This window comes from Amblyomma maculatum, chromosome 1 (genome assembly GCF_055883805.1).
Source record: "Amblyomma maculatum isolate TAMU_Amacu chromosome 1, ASM5588380v1, whole genome shotgun sequence".
In the NCBI taxonomy this organism is placed as follows: domain Eukaryota; kingdom Metazoa; phylum Arthropoda; class Arachnida; order Ixodida; family Ixodidae; genus Amblyomma; species Amblyomma maculatum.
In genome coordinates this window covers 206,912,473-206,931,417 of record NC_139344.1, presented here as the reverse complement: position 1 = coordinate 206,931,417, position 18,945 = coordinate 206,912,473, and the positions used below count along the sequence as shown (strand labels likewise).

The 18,945-nt window shown below is 42.8% G+C and overlaps 1 protein-coding gene across 2 annotated transcripts in view; it reads right to left on the bottom strand.

Annotated features, from left to right (window-relative positions):
• Arms (Ankyrin repeat-rich membrane spanning) overlaps nucleotides 1-18,945 on the bottom strand; it is a 70,852-nt gene that overhangs the window by 30,809 nt on the left and 21,098 nt on the right. The window contains exons 14-18 of one of the 2 annotated variants that reach the window (XM_084590106.1): nucleotides 16,218-16,374; nucleotides 12,923-13,071; nucleotides 7,996-8,342; nucleotides 3,549-3,728; nucleotides 156-383 (exon numbers count right to left, since the gene is read on the bottom strand). In XM_084590106.1, the coding sequence (XP_084446232.1) occupies nucleotides 156-383; nucleotides 3,549-3,728; nucleotides 7,996-8,342; nucleotides 12,923-13,071; nucleotides 16,218-16,374 (1,061 nt within the window). The remainder of the gene's footprint in view (nucleotides 1-155; nucleotides 384-3,548; nucleotides 3,729-7,995; nucleotides 8,343-12,922; nucleotides 13,072-16,217; nucleotides 16,375-18,945) is intronic. The other variant, XM_084590107.1, reaches the window with a different exon arrangement.

Here is an 18,945-nt window from a genome sequence, read left to right as displayed (position 1 = left end):
TCTAAAGAGACCAATGTTATGCTCCTGGTGCATAACTCCAAAAAGTACAGATGAAATTATCACGCTAATAATGCATCAAATAATGGTAATGCTAATAATACCTACATTTTTCACAGAACGTTACAAGTAAAAAAAGAAAACAAAAACATTGTTACCCTATCAGGGCCTGTGCTCACAATGCCTTGAGCAGCTTTCTCGACCTCCTCTTTTTCACACCAGTGGCTGCCACTTCGCTTCAGACCAACAGCAGTCTGCTGTGCTGCTCGCACTTTTCGAAGCCCACTGTTCTGCAGGTAAAAGGGCAGATGCACAATGTTGCGAAGGTAGTCATGCCCTCGCACAGTTGTGTTCTGGAAAGCCCGGTGTAAGTTGGCCTCAATTGCCTGCGAAAAAAAAAAAAGAAGAGAGAAAAAATTAGCAACTTTCGTTCAAGCAGATTCTACAAACATAACCATAATCTTAACATTGTGGAAATCCATCACACTCTTTGGTCCCATCACTGCTCCCCTCTCCCTCTACTCGTGGCTGTCTTCCCTCTCAGTGGTGCCCTCAGCGGAGAAAAATGCGGGGAAGGCACCCCGAGAATAGTGAGGAGCCATTCCTCCTCGGGGCTAGCCCTTTCTCTTCTTCGGCGGTGGTGCGAGCAACAGGGCAGTGGGGAGCACGGACTGGACAAGCGAAGGGGGCGGACGCATCCACAACGGCAACGGACTGAGCTGAACTCTACTCTTACATGATCGTGCGCGAGGCGAGGAAGACCGACGGAGAACCCCTCCAATAAACGATTAACCCTTTGGCCCTCGGTGTTCATGTTGTTCATTGGGGCCACCAGCGTGGTCTGAGCTAGCGGAGTGGCATTTAGGTCTGAGAGTGGAGCCACAGCCTTGTAGAGAACCCCACATTTTGGCGCCCAATTTGGGGCGCCATTTTGTGGGGGTTCTCATTGGGGCCACCACTGTGGTCTGAGCTAACGGAGTGGAGTTTGGCTCTGAGAGTGGAGCCGCAGCCCCGTAGAGAACTCCACAACATTAATCCAACAATTTTGTATTATGTCCAATTTTCCAACTATGTGCATACCAGCACCTCTACTATTGCACTGTGCAACATATTATTTCGTACCCCACCATTTTTTATACAATGTTGTGCAATGTGCAATCACCCAAATCTTTGAATAGCGTGCATGACAGCCATCTTTTCAGTTCCCCTGTGCCTTAGGGCAGATCAAACTTGCAGAGAGGTCAAGATTAGGCAATGGCTTGGCAAGCCTTTGCTTAGAGTTGATCATATTGTAGGTTAGCTCTTTTGTAACGAGCAGGAACACAGAAAGGTGGTTGTTGCACACATTAGTTGAAAATATTGGCAGTTGTGCAACAAAGGCATGGCACGTTTGTATTCAGCTGTTGCCAGAATTTCATGAACAGCCATCCCCTGCAGTCAATATATCATCATCTTTTATTATAGCGTAATATATGAAGTAGACATATGCAAAAAAATTTGTGTCTTAGAGCTTGAGAGCTAATACAGAGAGCTGACCTAATACTGCTGACGGTGTGGTGAAATCTGTAACTTGGAGATATAATGTGTGATTCTAGATGGACAAAATTTTGTTAACTGAACTTGATGAGAGGACCAAACTGCCGATGCATATTCAAACTTCATGCAGACAAGTTTAGTACACATGCTTATGGATGAAGAGTACAAATGACCTTCTGATGAAGCTCAAGAGTTCTTGAAGTGTCAGGAGCAAGTTTTGTGATATGCTCATTCCTTATTTGAAGCTGAATAGGAGACTTAGGCACATACTTGCATGATTCTACCCGAGATACTTTAGTTGAGAATATGCATAGGTAAAAGCATTTACATGAGACTTGCATGAATTTCCCCTTAGTTCATTTCTTCACACATTATTCTGAGGGGACATCTGGCCATCCTTACAAGAAATGTGGTGGTATAACACCGCGCATTTGTCAGTGAACAGCCAAATGGACAATGATGGGCAATTCATTTATGTAGATAGGGAAAAGCAGCGCCCCAAGGACGGAGCATGTGTGCGTGCCTGACATCACTTCATGAGTGACAGAACGATACCCTTTCTTTGTTAATCTAGGGCAGTGGTTCTCAGCCAAGGTGTGCTGGGGACCCCTTGTGGACCAGTGGAAGTGATGGGGGACCCCTGAGACCAGGGTGATCTTGTGCGGCAACCTTGTTTGGACTGCTGCCGCAGTTCCGGGATCAGATCGCAGAATCAGGATCGAGACAAGGCTAAACTGGCCACTAAAAACAGCACACTTGATAAGCCAGCGTGCCACGGCCTGCAGAGAATGTGGGAAAAATGCAACGTGTCGGCGTCGGCATGCATGTCGCATGAAGGTATTTGACTTCTTCCAACATCATACTGCTCGCTCATCGTAGTCTTGACATGCTTTGCATTGCAGCCCCATCCAACAGTGTAGTCAGAGCTCGAGGTTCACCGATACTGGCATCAATAACCGCTGTAGACTCTCTCTCTCTCCCCCCTCCTACCTTTTTGTGTGCTCTCCGTTTCCGCACTCATCATGCGTTTCTTTCGGTTTGAAAAACGTGCTTTTAAACCCGAAAACTCTAGCCAGGACAGGGTAATCGCGCAACCTTTACCTTTTCTTCTTTCTTTTCCTGTGAGTGTGGGCTTTGCAGATACCTATTTGAGAAGCTGCTCTAGGGTAAGGTTGGTTTGGTTTGGTTTGTGTGGTTTAACGTCTCAAAGCAACTCTGGCTATGAGAGACGCCGTAGTGGAGGACTCTGGAAATGTTTCGACCACCTGGGGTTCTTTAACGTGCACTGACATTGCACAGCACACGAGCGCCTTGCTTTTCGCTTCCAACGAAAAGCAGCTGCCAAGACTGGGATTCCATCCCCCCTCCTTGGGCACAGTAGTCGAGCGCCGTAACCACTGCACCACCGCACCGGGTTCTAGGATAAGGTCAATGGATCAATACAAACATATGAAAGTTTACACACAAGCTGTTAGCGAGTGATATGATTAAATGCTTCAAAAAATTCTACAAATATAACATCCCTTTTAACCACTAAACAGGCATATGAGAATTTTACCCAGTAAATGTGGGATGACGTTGCTGCATCAAAAACATATTTGATAAAGCGCCATTTCCAACTGCAGAGCAAAGTTTCGCGCTTGGTTTGCATTTTCACTATGTTTAAATTTTTTTTCTTGGTATATTAAAATAACTATACATATTTTGTAATGAAGCAAAGGGACTCCAAGGAACATAGCATGATCATCAACTCATAACATTAAAAAAAGAACACCATGCCACTTTGCAGAAAGAGAAAATTTCTATAATTTGACCTGAATTATCTGAAGCTTTTTTTCCTATTGTAAAGAAAAATTGTTGTCACTGCCACTTGGAGGTTGTGTACTACAGTAACTGATTATGTTACACCTCTGTTGCACTTAAACAATTTGAAAAACACAAGCAAAATCACTTGCAGTTGACGGGACCCTTTTTGCCCAATAGCAGGCACAAAAACTTAATAATTATAATAATACCTTAATAATTATGTGTGGATCCAAAGCCAAAATAGTGACAAAAGGATGTCCAGGATCGGAGAAGAGCACATAAACGGCATCCAGGACACGTAAAACCTTGTCTTGTTCACAGCTATCCAGGCCATCCACAATCAAGACGAGGCGGGTCTGCTTGCCAACAAAGGCATCCAAACAGTGCACCTGAAACGTGATCATGCATAAACAGGATTTAAGGGAACATAAAGTTGGCAAAGAAATATGCCGCCAGAAGACCAGACTGAGGCTCAAAAAGCAGGAGGTTACTAATGAACTCTGACCAAGAGATGGTCCGTCTGCTTCCCCCCCCATATTGAACAAGATTTCACTAAACATTGCAAGCTTTTAAACAAATGGCCTGACTTCATATTGCTACCACCACCTACTAAAATGCTGTGTCAAGCCTAACAATTATGTTTGACTACTTTATGAATTCACTTTTAGTCCTTGCATTTTTAAGAGACAGAGTACATCTGCTTTGTGTTGAACAACATCACACTGATCATTGAAAGGTTGTTTGACTTTGCTGTTTCTAACTGCAAATTTACTCCCTTCTGTGTAGGGGTTGTTTACTTCAGGTTGTATGAACTGTTGCATCCTTTAGAGAGAGAGACAGACATATATACTTCTGTCAGCCAAATCACACCAAGATGGGACTTGGTGGTGGGTTTTGCTAAATACCAGTGTGGTAGCATTAAGAATGCATTGAAATTGCACAATGTATGCCACGATGCTTAGGAAAACACAGCAGAATTATTTCACTGACAAGAATGCTGTGCAGCCAGTCCCTCTCAAAGTGAAACTCTCTACCATGGCCACTGCCACCTAGATTGGGTGTGAAAACCCCCTGTGGTGGCTGTACCACAACTCTCTGGATGTGTCTGCAGCAGCAGGAGCTTCACCCTCTTATGACAGATGGCAATACTGCTGCCGCCATAGTGCGAACTTATTTTTATCATCCTTAATTTTCTTTGTAATGCACACCTTTCATTGCAATGAAAAAATTTGATTAAAATTCAATGCCACTACAACCTCCATCAAATCAAAAGCAAGTATCAAGCAAGCATGCACCCCTTTACAGTATAGTATAGGTATATGTATCTGCAGGCATGAGCATTTTCAAAGCATATGCCTGATGACTTATGAAGACGGTGGCAAATTCAAAGAAGGAATGCAACTCTTAGTGTTGGCTCTCACATAGAACAGCTAAGTACAGAGTTTTGCAACAGCAGCTTAAAAACTAAGCATCATTTTCAAAAAGCAAATAAATTCTTAATGCATGAAAAAAAAAAAAAAAAAAAAGGTTTAGCATTTCATTAGACACGCTATGCTGTGCTGTAGATAGCAACTGCCTACAATGGAAGCGCATCTTTTATACACCTGACCACATTTCTTTTAATGCATTATTTCTCTTTAATGAATCTATGTATTTTTTTGTCTCAAAGAATGCCAGCTCAACAAAATACATGCCACGTTATCATATGCACAAATTGCAAAAGACAGGCCAATGCACTGCTGTCGCAGGTACTAAAATTACAAAGGGTGGTACCAGCTGTAAGCCAGTAAGTGCTAAGGATTGAGTTAATTTAATCAGAACAGCACCATAATAGAGCTGCGCTGTACAAGAGCTGCGAGCATCGGTGATGCAGGTTCATCAAAGAACATTACACCTCGCTGCAAAACCTAGCCAGCGTTACCAATTCAAAAATACAAAACCCACCACAGGAAGCTTTAGGACCTGCTAAAAGCCACTAACTTTAACCCTTTCACTGTCACGAACGTACCGGTACGTATTCGCGTTTCCTCCCCGCAGTGTCAATAATGTACCCGTACGTATTCTATCTTGCGTTCAAATCTTCGCGCCTCACCGTAAAGCTACCGCGCTTGGACTTGCTCCGCCATCTGTTGAATCTTTCTACAAGCTGATATGCTCGCTCCGCGCCGATATGACACATATATGGAAGAGTATGGTGCGACCACGCCCGCTCGTTCTTTGCTTGTGGGAGGGGGCGTGGTCGCTCCGTGACACTACTCTCTCGAGCGAGCGATCCTTCGGCGCGCGCGTGCGGTTATGGGTTCAAAGTTTGTTCTGCCATCTGCGGCAGGTTTGGAGGTTTTTATTTTCTTTGTCGTGCTTCCGCTACGGTGTGGAAAGTTCAGGGCCGCACGCGGTTGCCTCTCTCCGACTGACATATGACTCGATTGCTGCATTCGCTCTCTCCACGCACCCTCGCTTGAGGGCGCGTGCATTGCATTGACTAATTTATTTGTATACCCATCATAATGCAAAATAAATCTTTATGCTCGTTCCCTGATATGCTCGTTCTCTGAAACCAAGCCGACACTGGGGGTGCGTCCCGGTCAGAAACAGCCGACAGTGAAAGGGTTAATATAAATCTCATTACAAGAGACACTGTTACAAGAGACACTTGGTTATAAGAGACATTTGAAAATGGTTTGGTTGGTTTTTTTATGTCTGCCATGTTAACAACATTGCATACAAGAGACATGGTTACAGGAGACACTCGGTTACTAAGGACAACTTTTTCAGGTTTGTGGAGTAAATTCTTCACTATTTAGATGAGACACAACCCAGGTGTGCTCATGCAATGCATCTGGAACGTACTAACTCGTACATGATGCACTTCAGATTCCCTTAGCTAAATTATGTTCCACATCAGTGTCCTTTTTTTGTGTGTCAGGAACTGAGGAGTGCTTCCCCATGATTGGAAAGTCAAAACGGCATCGCATTACTGTTACCTACGAAGCAAATCAAAATGCATGAATGACATTCAGCATTTTTAACTCCTCACTGTTAAAATTTGATCACAAGATGAAAGCATAGACTCCTGATGTCTTTCTCTTTATGAATCATCTGAGGGTGACGAGCATGTAAGAGTGCCTCAAAGGTATTAGAGCAATAGGAAGGCTTGCAAAGTGAAGTGCTTTACCTCCAGAATTTGGGAAGGAATACACTCTGCACTCACAAAAATACATACTAGTATATATAACTTCTTTAAGCTTTCCTGAACAATTTCCTGTCAATGCGTGTGAATGCATTTATATGCTGATGTGCAGTAAACTGATCAACACAGTACTTTTAGAATTTTTGGTTACAAGAGACCTTGCTTACAAGAGACATGTTTTTCAGGTCCCTTGAGTGTCTCTTGTAACGAGGTTTTATTTGTTTGAGTTTTTACGCATATTGTTATTTGGCCTGTAAAAAATATAACCAATATTTTAAACATATTAAAAAGCACCTTTTTTCTTCTCTAAGGAGAAACATCAGACTACAAATACTTTCTCAGGAACATCCCGCACCTGCCGTCAGTAGAAAAGGGCCCTTAGGGTAAATAATTAAATAAAATTTGCAAAAGTATGTCCTTCTTTCCTGACTACAAACTGTTACCTAAAGGAGCTTTTACTCGCATAAGGACGTCGCCTGTCTCATCTTGGTCAGCCAAGCACTCTGCAGGCAGCTGTCCGCTTGTATCGCTGGTTCTAAGCGGGATTCAAGCACTGCTGCCAATGTATACCCTCATATTGCACCAATCGTGGATTAAATTACGATGGGATTTGTTATCTCTGCCCCCATTAGGTTCCCTGTTTACAACTGATAATGTTTAGGTGACTGAACATGAGTCCAACCTCTGCATCCCACAAGAGCGGCACCAGCATGAACAGAGCAATCTTGGCTAGCTCGAAGGGATTTTTGTCGACAGCATCCCTGTACTAGTTCACTTCATTACAGTATGCAGTTGTGCTCCCACGGCAGTTCCAGCTTAGAGAGTGGGCTTGTTGCACTGCATTTCAAAGGCGGCGATTTTTTCTCGAAACTTAGATTCTTAGAGCCACCCTTTCCTAAACCTCTGCATAGAGTTGACAGCTGCCGGTCTGCCAGACTGCATGCTACACACTGGCAGAATCTACGACAGCCTTAAAAAATGATGCATAAATCAATTCAAGGTGTATTAGGCTTGTTCCAAGTATTCATTGCCTTGAGATCCCAGTGACTTCATGCCCTGACAGCGACATCATCTTGCAGAAATGATTGTAATTACAAAAAAACATGCACTATTCTAAACAAATTTTCAAACAGCACAAAAACCGGCAATAGAAAAACCAAAAAGATCTAAAAACTGCTAGTAATCCCACTACTGCAATACAGCCATTTTTTCTGTTAAACAGAGTAAAAACTAGCTAAGTTTAGCGGAAAACCCACAACCTTGGCAACACTGAACCTAGCACTGCTTTGGACAAACTCTGTAAAATGCAATGTACGATTTTCCTGCCTACAATGCCACATTTACTTATTTTTGCTTCAATGGGCATCAAGAGGCACCCAGTTCTTTAAAGTGGAAGTAAATAAAATGACAAAACCAATGGCAAGGCAAGGAAGAAACATGTGAGAAAGCCCAGAGGAGGCACATACCATAGCACTCATCAGCTCAATCTCTCCCTTAAGAGCCTCCATGTAGCCACCTGAAGTGGCATCCACATGAGACAAGTAGCTGTGGATGCGCCGATGATGGGACCGGAACAGCGACAAGACCATGCGCACCCAGGTGTAGAGGTTGGTGAGCAGGACAACCGCCACTATGCTGGCCAGTGCGATCAGTAATGGCTGCGTCTCCGCGCTGCTGCCAATGTGTGGCCCATGGCCCGACAGTGTGTCCACCAGCACTGCCACAGCTGCCAGCAGGCACAGGAATGTCAGCAGGAAGATGACAAAGTTTGGCACACAGCACAGTCGCCGCCACGTCCAGCTGGAAGAGGTCACTGGCCATTCCCCGCCCACTCATTTTCACTTGCTCACCAAACAAGAAGCACTCAGAGTAGCTAATCATCTGCGAAGTGGCCCACAAGATTACGTCGTCAGACAAAGAACAATGAAACAGGTTACCAACGTGGCAACATGAACAATGGTTTGGTTTATAGCGTTTGGTGTCCCAAAGTGACTCAGACTGTATGCAATGCCGCAGTGAAGGGGTGTGGTATTTTTGACAACTGGGGCTTTTTAGCATGCACTGATATCACACAGTACTCTACGCATTGTTTTGCCTCCATCAAAACACGACCGCAACAACTGGAACCGAACCCGCATCATTCGGATCTGCAGTTGCATTTGCTAATTCACCGACTCACTGCTGCGCAGCACTTAAGCAATGTATAGTTGAGACATGACACCATCTCTCTGTGTATGACTTTGCTCACTTTACTGAGGTGGTAAGGTACTATTCAGACTGTTTATGAGCTGCTAGGAGCCTCATAACATGAGAGAATTCCTTATAGTTGAAATAGCTTCCCTGGACTTGGCTCTATTCTAGGCCACTAGAGCAGGGCCATAAGTAAATTTTCTTGGATTAACCTCCAATAGCGTCCCCAATCCATAAAGGCTCTTTCACATGTAAGCAACTGGAATTCTGCAACAAGCAATGCAACAATGCATTACCAATTTGTCATGACTTAATAAAGCTGCCACAGCTGCTCAAAACAGGTTCCTGTGCTGCGGTGACAGAAACTGCGAGCGTTATGACTTGCATATGAAACAGTCTTAAAGCTTCAAGGCATATCCTCTTGGCACCCGCAGCAAAGCTATAAATTTGTTCGTCTTATCAGAAACTTCTCTAATATAAGTGCCCTAAAAAAAATATCTGAGCATGCTAGGTGTGTGCAAATATATGATACACGAAAACAATATAACAGCTTTCCAGAGAGACCATAATTGCTAACTGAGCACTTATTGCACTATGAATGCAGTGAACTGAAGACAGAGCAAGAAACCCAGTTCACATTATCCTACAAGAAAAAAAGCATTTGTCTAGTCTTCTTTCTTTTTCCACTGTCTGTTATCTTGCTTTACGTGCAACATATCTGCGACCAAGTGCCTGTATGTGCGCCACAATTACTGCACACAGCACCAATATCCAGGCATCTCTGCATTGTGTAATGCACGTTCAGAAGCTGCGTCAGTTGAAAATGAGACACTGCATTTTTAAGCCATAAGTCAACGAGTAGGCATATTTTGTGGATAGAAGCCTTTTAGTCTGCGGGAGGCAGCATGCGGCATGTGATGCGTGCGCACTGCTGAGACCTGACCCTTTCTGATCTCCACCAATGCAGGTACGATGGTACCCTGCCTTTTCTGCACCGGCACGAAAGCTTGCACCCCAAGAAAGCATGCTCCACAAGACAACTTCCTCGCAGTTTCCTGCAAAGTGTGCGCAAGCTATCTTGTAGGGGCAGAGTTTTTTTGCGTAGAATTATGTTACATATTTTCTTTTCTTGACTGTGCTGCACGAATGGCCTGTGTGTACCAGTGTACCAATGTGTGGGGTTGCCACAGCTAGCGGTCACTGCAAACGTTCATCTTGACTGAAGAACATGTAAAACAGTTTGACAAGTGAAATTTTTTTTTTTACATTGAGTCCTTTGGGAAACCAATCAACTGCCTCCCCATTGCTCCTCTTATTCGAGAATTCGCTTCAACCGAGTTTTTCTCAACTGGAATGTACTGTACTTCTGCTAAAGGCCAAAGACTAATTAATGCATAGCTGGAAGCACACAAAAGTGCTACCACTTCATTCTAGCTCAACTAAAGTGCACTCCATCACATCTCACTCTTGCAAGAAGGTTTGCAAGAAGTTTTAACCGAGGTAAACAAAACACATCAAGTCACCCTCAATTTTTGAACACACCGCACCACGCCTTTCATAGAAAGTAAATAAATGCGCCTAAACAAGTTAGACTTTTTGTCTAACTAAGAGAGAATGCAACATTCATGAAGCTTCAGGCTGCAGAGTATTCTGCACCTGCACAGAATGGAAAATTTAATTTTTGATAAATTAAGTTTTTACATATACTTCCATATCCAAGTATCGATGAGCGAAAATGTGTCAAACAAAAATGCATGTAATTAAATAGAAACCCAATAACTGCATAAACATATCATGAAAAACAAAAGTTATTGCAAAATGACATTTTATTCCCCTGCTATAGCAAAGTGAACAAACCAGTTACTTAGTTTAGAAAAAGGTCATCAACCATGCCACCAGGTTTTCCTCAAAGCCATCAGAGTTAATTCACGCTCAGTATGATATCTTCACAAAAACAGAGTCAATATTATGCCAAAATGCAAGAGCTGCAAAGCTTGCATCGCTGGTATACTCACAAAAAAAAGCAGCTGCCTAGAAAAATCAGTTTCAAAGCAACAAAAAATGTGAACACATTCTACCTACTAATAGCAATATTTTTACACAGGGCAAACCAATATCCCTCGCATCTGATAGCTCTATGAGTATAAAGCTCTTCATACTACATGTCTTATTTCCTTTAGGCTTCACCTAACTACTTCTATTGAGTTTGCTACAGCCTATGAACTAACAAATCTAACCAACAACTTGCGCATGGCATGAAAGGTTAAAAGTTATTTCGACAAGTCATCAACCAAGTTGAGGTGGCGATCAAAAACTTAGCGTAAAAGGACAAGGCTAAAGTAGGGTGTACAACAAGAATAACTACTTTGTGTGACAGGTTACATACTTCCTTTTAGTACAGAAGACCACACAGTCCCTTCAAACAAGCACCATGCTCACAAACATATTCTATGCACACACGAACCCATTCCGAGTTATGCTACCACTTGGTCATGCAAGTGTATTCACATGGCTTGGTTAACCCTTTCGCTGTCACGAACGTACCGGTACGTTTTCGCACTTCCCCCCCACAGTGTCACTAACGTACCAGTACGTTATCTATCGTGCATTCAAAACTTTGCACCTGTGCGCGAAGCTGCTGCGCTTGGACAGGCTGCGCCATCTGTCAAATCTTTCTACAAGTTTGTATTTTCGCCCCGTGTTGTGTTGATATGTATATACTGAAGAGTATGGAGCAACCGCGCCCACCCCCACCACCTCCTTTGCTGGGGGGCGCGGTCGCTCCGCGCGCACTACTCTATCGCGCTAAGCGATCATGCGGCGCGCGCGTTTCGCGGCGCATGCCTGCGGTGACGGGTTTAAGGGTTGTTCTGCCATCTGCTGCAAGTTTCCAGGTTTTTATTTTTATTCTGTTGGTGTGTCTGCTACGACGCGTCACGTTCAGAATTTTATTCTGTTGGTGTGTCTGCTACGACACGTCACGTTCAGGGGCTCCCGCTGTTGCCTCTCCAATAGGTCGACACATGATTCGATCGCTGCTTTCACTCTCACTTGCCGCGCCCTTGCTTGCGGCTAGCAGCATCAAAGGAGGTTGTTTTAGCCTCTTTCCATCTCCACCTGTCATCCTGATTTCACAACGTGCCACTTATCTCCATTGTGCGAGTCACCGAAAGTGCGCCCTCCGTGTGCGCGGTGCGGTTACTTTCAGATGGCTGACCGCGCGGGACCTTCGACTGCGGACTGGAGCAATGGCTGTTTTGATTATAAATACGAGTCGAGCTCGGATTCAGTCTCTCAAGAAGTATCGAGGAGTTTTTTCTAATATTATCCTCATTTACCTAACTTATAATCAGGCTGATAATGATGATGATGTTAATTAACAAAATCTGCAGAACACTGAAATGTGCATATTCCGTTGACTATATTATTTGTATAGCTATCATAATAAAAAATAAATCGCTATGCTCGCTCCCTGATGTGCTTGTTCCCTGAAACCAAGCCGACACTGGGGGTTCGTCACGGCCAGAAACGCCAGACAGCGAAAGGGTTAAAAAGGTGCTTTATGTCCATGTCGGGTGGTCTTTCACATAATGTGGTAGCTTACAAATGTATGCTAATCAGTACTGATAACAGAGGCACAAATTGAGAGACCAGCGATTAAGTTAATAGCAAAGTGCATGTACACGAACGAGGATCCACAAAGGGTGCCCTAAACGGGAGCCGTTAACGGTGTCGCGTCATACCCTTAAAGGCGGAGCTTGGGTGTCCTCAATTTTTGTTGTTGTAATAACCAGTGTTCTTTAGAGCAGGAGTTCTCAAACTGGGTTCCATGGGCTGCTTTCGTGGGTTCCACGAGCTCCCACAAGACTGGCCCCCTTACTCCTTACTGTGCGTGTGAGCCCGGTATAGTACCTTAATCGTTGAAAACCATTTTAGAGCCCTACATTTTCTTATCCTAACTCGTTCCAGGACGGATCCATGCATGAGCAACATTGCCTGATTGCGGCAGCGGGAAGGGGGCGAGGAGGGATTGGTGGAAGGAGTTCTGTGGCACATATTCATGGCTGTTGAGGCAAAAAAAGTTTGAGAACTCCTGCTTTAGAGCAACCAAATGCTACGAAACTGAATGTGAAAAGGACAACAAGCATATCGGAGCTTAACACCCCCAATTAGACTGAAGATATCTGACCAGTTCGTACACACCTGGTTTAGGCTGAAAGACACGATAAAATCTTGTGGTGAAGAAGCCAAACTCATCTTCAATGGCCGAGAACAGTGATATTATGATATATGCAATAGATGCATCTCCAACACCAGAACTACTAACTTTGTTCTGCTCTGTGAATATGAACCTGAAAAGAAGAATGGTAGAAAATTAAAAGCAACATTGGCAAACTGCTACTAGGACAAATTAGGTTAGGGCAAATCTACAGACATGATGAAAAGAAGAAAATAGCAGAAAATTAAAAGCAACATTACCAAATTAGGGAAAACCTGCATAGCCCCAGTTTTCTTGGTTTCACAAATTCAACATGAAAAGAAGAGGAAACAACACTTCCCATGTGCTTGAAGTTAAGCAAAATTTTTACAATGACCAAAAAGCACAGGAACTCGACCCAGCTTTATACAGCCCTCTCAAAGAACCATAGCTGAAGCAGTGGGGCTGCAGCACAAGCAGGACAGATAAGGTTGCGTGGCATGTGTGTCACGCAGTGATGTGAACCGGTGGGTACTATTGTGCTCACTCGCAAGAAATGCGGTTTTCAAAGTACCCCAGAGTTGGCCAAGGTTTGTTGAGCCATAGCGGCAAGAGTAACTGTGCTTTCACTTGAAAATTCCAAAAACTTGTATAGTAATTGCTAATGGTTAGATAGAAATCCTTAAACGAAACTAGGTGCCTAACTGCATTACCCAAGAAGTTAACCACCAGAAATTAGTAAACAAGGTTGCTAGTTAGCATGACACAACTGGCTGCTAATGTTTACCAAAAGTAGTGTAACTATGTCATTGATGCCATCTTCATGCCCAAAAAGCGCATTTCAAAAATTAGAGGTGGGTCCCAATGAAACACCCAGTACGTCATTAAAGAATTTTTGTACAACCAAGTAACAGGGCTTCAACAAGAAAAACATGTAATGTCTCAAGCCTGCCTCATCGCTGCAACGTGCCCAACATTGTAGTCAGTTGCCAAAGCATGGGTAGCTAAAACGATGATGGCATAACCACAACCGCAAGTGAACATCAATGCAGCACACAAGAAACAGTGCAAATTGACAACAGCAAAGGTCTCATCAGTACAGGCTCATTTCTTCTTCAGGTAAAGAACCTAAGTAAATACAGTAAAATTTTGTAATTTTGACCCCATTAATTCAGAAACCTGGATCATTCAAACAAGGTGAGCAGCCTCGGCTGAAGCCCAAGTAAGTCAATAGCATTGGATGATCGTTAATTCAAATATGGAGAGGCTCACTCCGGTTAATTCGGACAGGAGATTGCATCAAGGTATGTACTATCGCGCTCAATATGACTTGCAACCCCCGAGCGTGAAGCCGCAGCGTTTTTCGGAAGCATGGTGGAGCCGACAAGCGGTGCGCCTGAAAACTAAGTGGAAAGGATTCTGCTGTTCCAGCAGCTAGCTGCATCCCCGCGTCGTCTGCTCTTAGAAATCTGAGCTCGTTATTCACAGGCGCCAGAACTCTAGCCATATTTGCAGCAGAAAAGTTCTCAGTTCCTCTGACATCGGTACAAATAGTCAAGACCGCTCCAGTCATACTGCGATTGAAGCGGGATTTCAGCCTCGGTTTTATTGGGCAAATTAGGTGATAACAAAAGGAATGAAACAAAATAAACTGCGACATGCGCCTTGCATTCGTCACGCAAGCATCGGCGATGCGATAACTGCCAAGACCAGATGCACAGGGGAGAAGACCGAGTGCTGGAACAGCAAAATCCCTTCCCTTTCGTTTTTAAGACAGTCACTTGTCTGCTCCACCATGTTTCCGGGGAGTGCTTGGGCCATGCTGCTTGAGGTTGCAAGTCATGGTTGGTTTGGTTTGTGAGGTTTAATGTCCCAAAACAACTCAGGCTATGAGAGACGCTGTAGTGGAGGACTCTGGAAACTTCGACCACCTGGGGTTCTTTAACGTGCACTGACATCGTACAGCACACGGGCGCCTTGCTTTTTGCCTCCATCGAAAAGCGGCCGCCGAGACCGGGATTCGATCCCGCATCCTTGGGAACAGTTGTCGAGCGCCGTAACCACTGTGCCACCCCGACGGGGTGAGGTTGCAAGTCATATTGAGCGCGACTGTACAATCCGTGCAGTCAGTGATCACCGAAATCATCATCATCATCAGCCTGACTATACCCACTGCAGGGCGAAGGCCTCTCCCACAATTCTCCAATTAACCCGGTTCTGTGCTAGCTGCATACACTTGACCCCTGTGAACTTCTTAACCTCATCCGCCCACCTAACTTTCTGCCGCCCTCTGCTACGCAAAAGACTAAGGTAATGTTCAACAGCCTCGGGAAGGAACAGCAGTTTATGTAGGTAGCAAAGCACTTTAAGTAGTAGGCAAATATGTCTACTTAGGACAGGTAGTAACCGCAGATCCGGACCATGGAAAGGAAATAACCGAAATAGGCCTCCCTGAATCTAAATTGCATGGAACAGTGGTGCACGTGCACTTCATTTGTGCTATTGCCAGCATGAGGATGATCAGAAGTTTCCCATTTCCAAAATAAAATCCATTCGATAATTCAAGCTTTACATTAATGTAAATTTGAGCATTGTGCCTGGTCCCTTGAAGGCTGAATTAACGAGAGTTTTCTGTACTGATCACTGACTTTTTATCTGCACGCGCATGAAACTAAGCATGCGCAGCCAACAGAAGAGATCGTTCTATATCCCATTAATATAGCTGATGCTGATATATATATAGACCCATTCGTACATAATGTTAGTTGCTTTGGCAATAATGAAAAAAAAAAAAAAAATGCCTAGTGCTGTTGACTAATAAAAGAATGTACAATCCATTTCCTGCAAACAAGACACATCCACTGCCAACATGCAAGCAAAGAAAAAAAAACTGCCCATCGCAGGCAAAAAAGGCCATGGGATCACTAGTTCATCAACATAGTACAGCAGCAGTTAGGGCAACAAATATCTTTACAATGACAAAAACTAGAAACACACCTTAACTTATAATATTACTTGACAGAACCCACCACCAAACAATGCATATCCATAAATTATGAGAACAAATAAACCAGCTTTTAAAAAAGCCTATGTAATTCTTTTTATGCCTGCAATGATGATAAAACACACGATCATACATGCTCAGTTTCTCTGCAAGTTTTAAATACTTCTCTTCATCTGCTTGCTAAACCAGAACCTACCCATGCCTCGAACTAACATGAAGGTGCTGATAAATGTCAGCAAAATATCGGTTTCAAACATTGACAGGCATTAAGAAATATTGAAAAAGTAGGTTCTTACCTGACAGGATTAGAACCAAAGTCCTTATTTGTTGCTGGAGGATGGCAGAAAATAACCTGAAGCACAGTCTTGAGAGAACTCAGCATGTTCTCCATCTTAATGCAGAATTTGTAGGCCCAGTTCCAATCATGATGACTACTGCCATACCTTACGACATCTGCAGGCAGATTACATGAAGGAAAAATGCTGTCAGCCACAAAATAATATTACTACACTGAGCTTGTGATGTCTTGAGCAAAAATTATACATTACTGTAACAATGCGAAATGAAGAAATATTAACATATATGGCTAAACGCACTGTCACGACCCTTTCAAAAAAAAAAATAATGGCTGCAATTCAACACAGAAGTTTATTGCTTTTGTTTTCGTTTTCTCTTAACAGGCAACGGTGGTCCACAGAAATTTGGACACTAAAAAAATTCTCAATATCTAAAGGGCCTTTTGTCTTTACGTGAAGCCTAGCGTTACCAGATTCTGGCACCCAGTTTTATAAATGTCAGTTTCAACCACCAATTTCTATTTGAAGACACCTTTTCAAGAAATGTAGTCTGTAAGTGGAGGAATCCAAGAGTACTACATGAAAATTAGTGGATCCCCTGTACTTATTTTACAGTGGTGTTTGGGTTCTTTGATGATATGAAATACCTTTCAGTGCCTGTTATCTGCAGGTTGGCTTAATCTAAGGACAAATTCAAAAAGTTTGTTCCCAAAACTGGAGACAAGGACACCTCAAGTGAACAAACATCGTATCAGCATCTTTGTATCCAGCACAGTCACATCCAGAATACCCTCCTCCAGGGGCATGCGGCTGTACATTAAAAATGGCCACACTAATGTTGAAAGAATATTAATCCACAGTACTAAAAAGGATGCCTAGCAGCTATGTAAGAGTGCTGTATTTGAGAAGTGAAATGTAGGCAATGAACTAATTGTAATTTTGAGAAAAAAAATGTCCAATTTAATGAACAGCTTCTTTTTGCAACCTGTATTCCAAACTGGTGATGCAAATACTTGATGAAAATACTGAATATGTCATGTGCAAACCCAAAAACGTTCACTACTAATAAAATACTCTTTTCTGGAAAAAATTAATTCCCAAAATAGCTCGAATTGCGAAACGTATTCCTCAATAACCTAATTTATACACGATGTTCAACTAAAAAGAAAGTATTTCATTTTTTACTACCCTAATTCTAAGAAAAATAAAACACAAAAGCAAAGGACTCCACTTCTGTCATTGAGATTTTTGTTTTCTCAATTTTGGTAACTGTTACCCCCTTTCCTCAGTATGGGGCCTTCATTGACATTAGCAGCCTTCCAAGATGCTGGGCACCCATAACATCGGCCCATGTTAATTTTTTGACCAGATCTCCTGCAGGGGGTGACCCTATTAGCAAAGTTGGCTGGCAGAGTGCCAAATTTTCCAAGCCTTCCCAGCTTTGTTGGGGGTGCCAAGCTAAGAAATGAAATAGTTTCAGAAAAGTTTGTTTCTGGACACTGAGAGACAAAAAGTCCAGCGCAAAATGACAGGTTATTCGAAGAGTGATAATAAAAGTAAGTTTATGCCAAGTATGTTTCAACGGCGACCTTCTGGGGTCTGTATTTGATAACACAATTTTCTAATAATCCATATTCATTTTCAATTCCGTGAGAATCGTATCAACAAGATTTCCCTGTACTACATTTGAAGGCACCATCAATGAGAAATGATACTATGGATGTGTGCAAACAGTTTTTTCAAAATGCAGTCAAATATGATTACTATTGACAAAAACCAAATCGAATACCCATTGGATAATGAGAGAATGAAATCCAATATTAATCGAATAACCATAAAACTGAATTGAATACTAATCCTTTATTTTTATGCATATTTGCTATTTGTTCAAATATTGGTACAAAATAAGTAATTGTGCGAGGCTAAAAAGCAATAAAGGTGGTGAAATATAACGGCAATATAACTTATGGAGTTATAGCTACAGCTATCAAAAGACGCAATATAATCTTCACTAGGGGGCACACAACACCATGTTACATGTATAGAAAAATCGGCTTTTGCTAATGAGGGCAGTAAATAAACTAGCACCCCATCTCGGTAGGTGAGAGGGGCAACAACTAACAATGCATGAGCCATAGCCAAAGCTCAAGCATTAAGGCAGGGTTTACAAAACCTTCATGTGGAGGCCAGAATATGAACGCTGCCATATGAATGGATTGTGGCATGGCACTATTCCCTCCATTTGTGCAGGCCAATTGCAAGTGCATGCTTTGAAGCAATACAAATGGGACGTTCTTGAAACATTTATCGAAGAAAACGAAAGCATGAGAAGCATTAAAAAGCCTCAGAACATATACTACTTATTTTGGAGCATTTTGAACATACATAAACTATTCTGTTCATTCTAGGAATCAAACAGGAGGATACCTTATTTGGTATTTGAATATTTATAATAAGTAGAGCCCTGCTGTAGTACACTCGGATATAGTAAAGTGAAAATGCAGTCTCAGTTCCTTTTCCATAGTCGACTGTGCATTTTTCCCCCTTTATAGTAAAGACAATTTTTGGTAAAAATCGGTTAGAGTAAAGTGAGTGTCTGCGGCGACGACTTCCCACGAAATAACATCGCCGCACGTGCGCTACCTAGAATTGCGAGGCAATTTTTTTTAAATAACAACACCAAGTTTTTTCTTTTTTTGATGGCTTTACCAACAGGCTTAGCCGTATG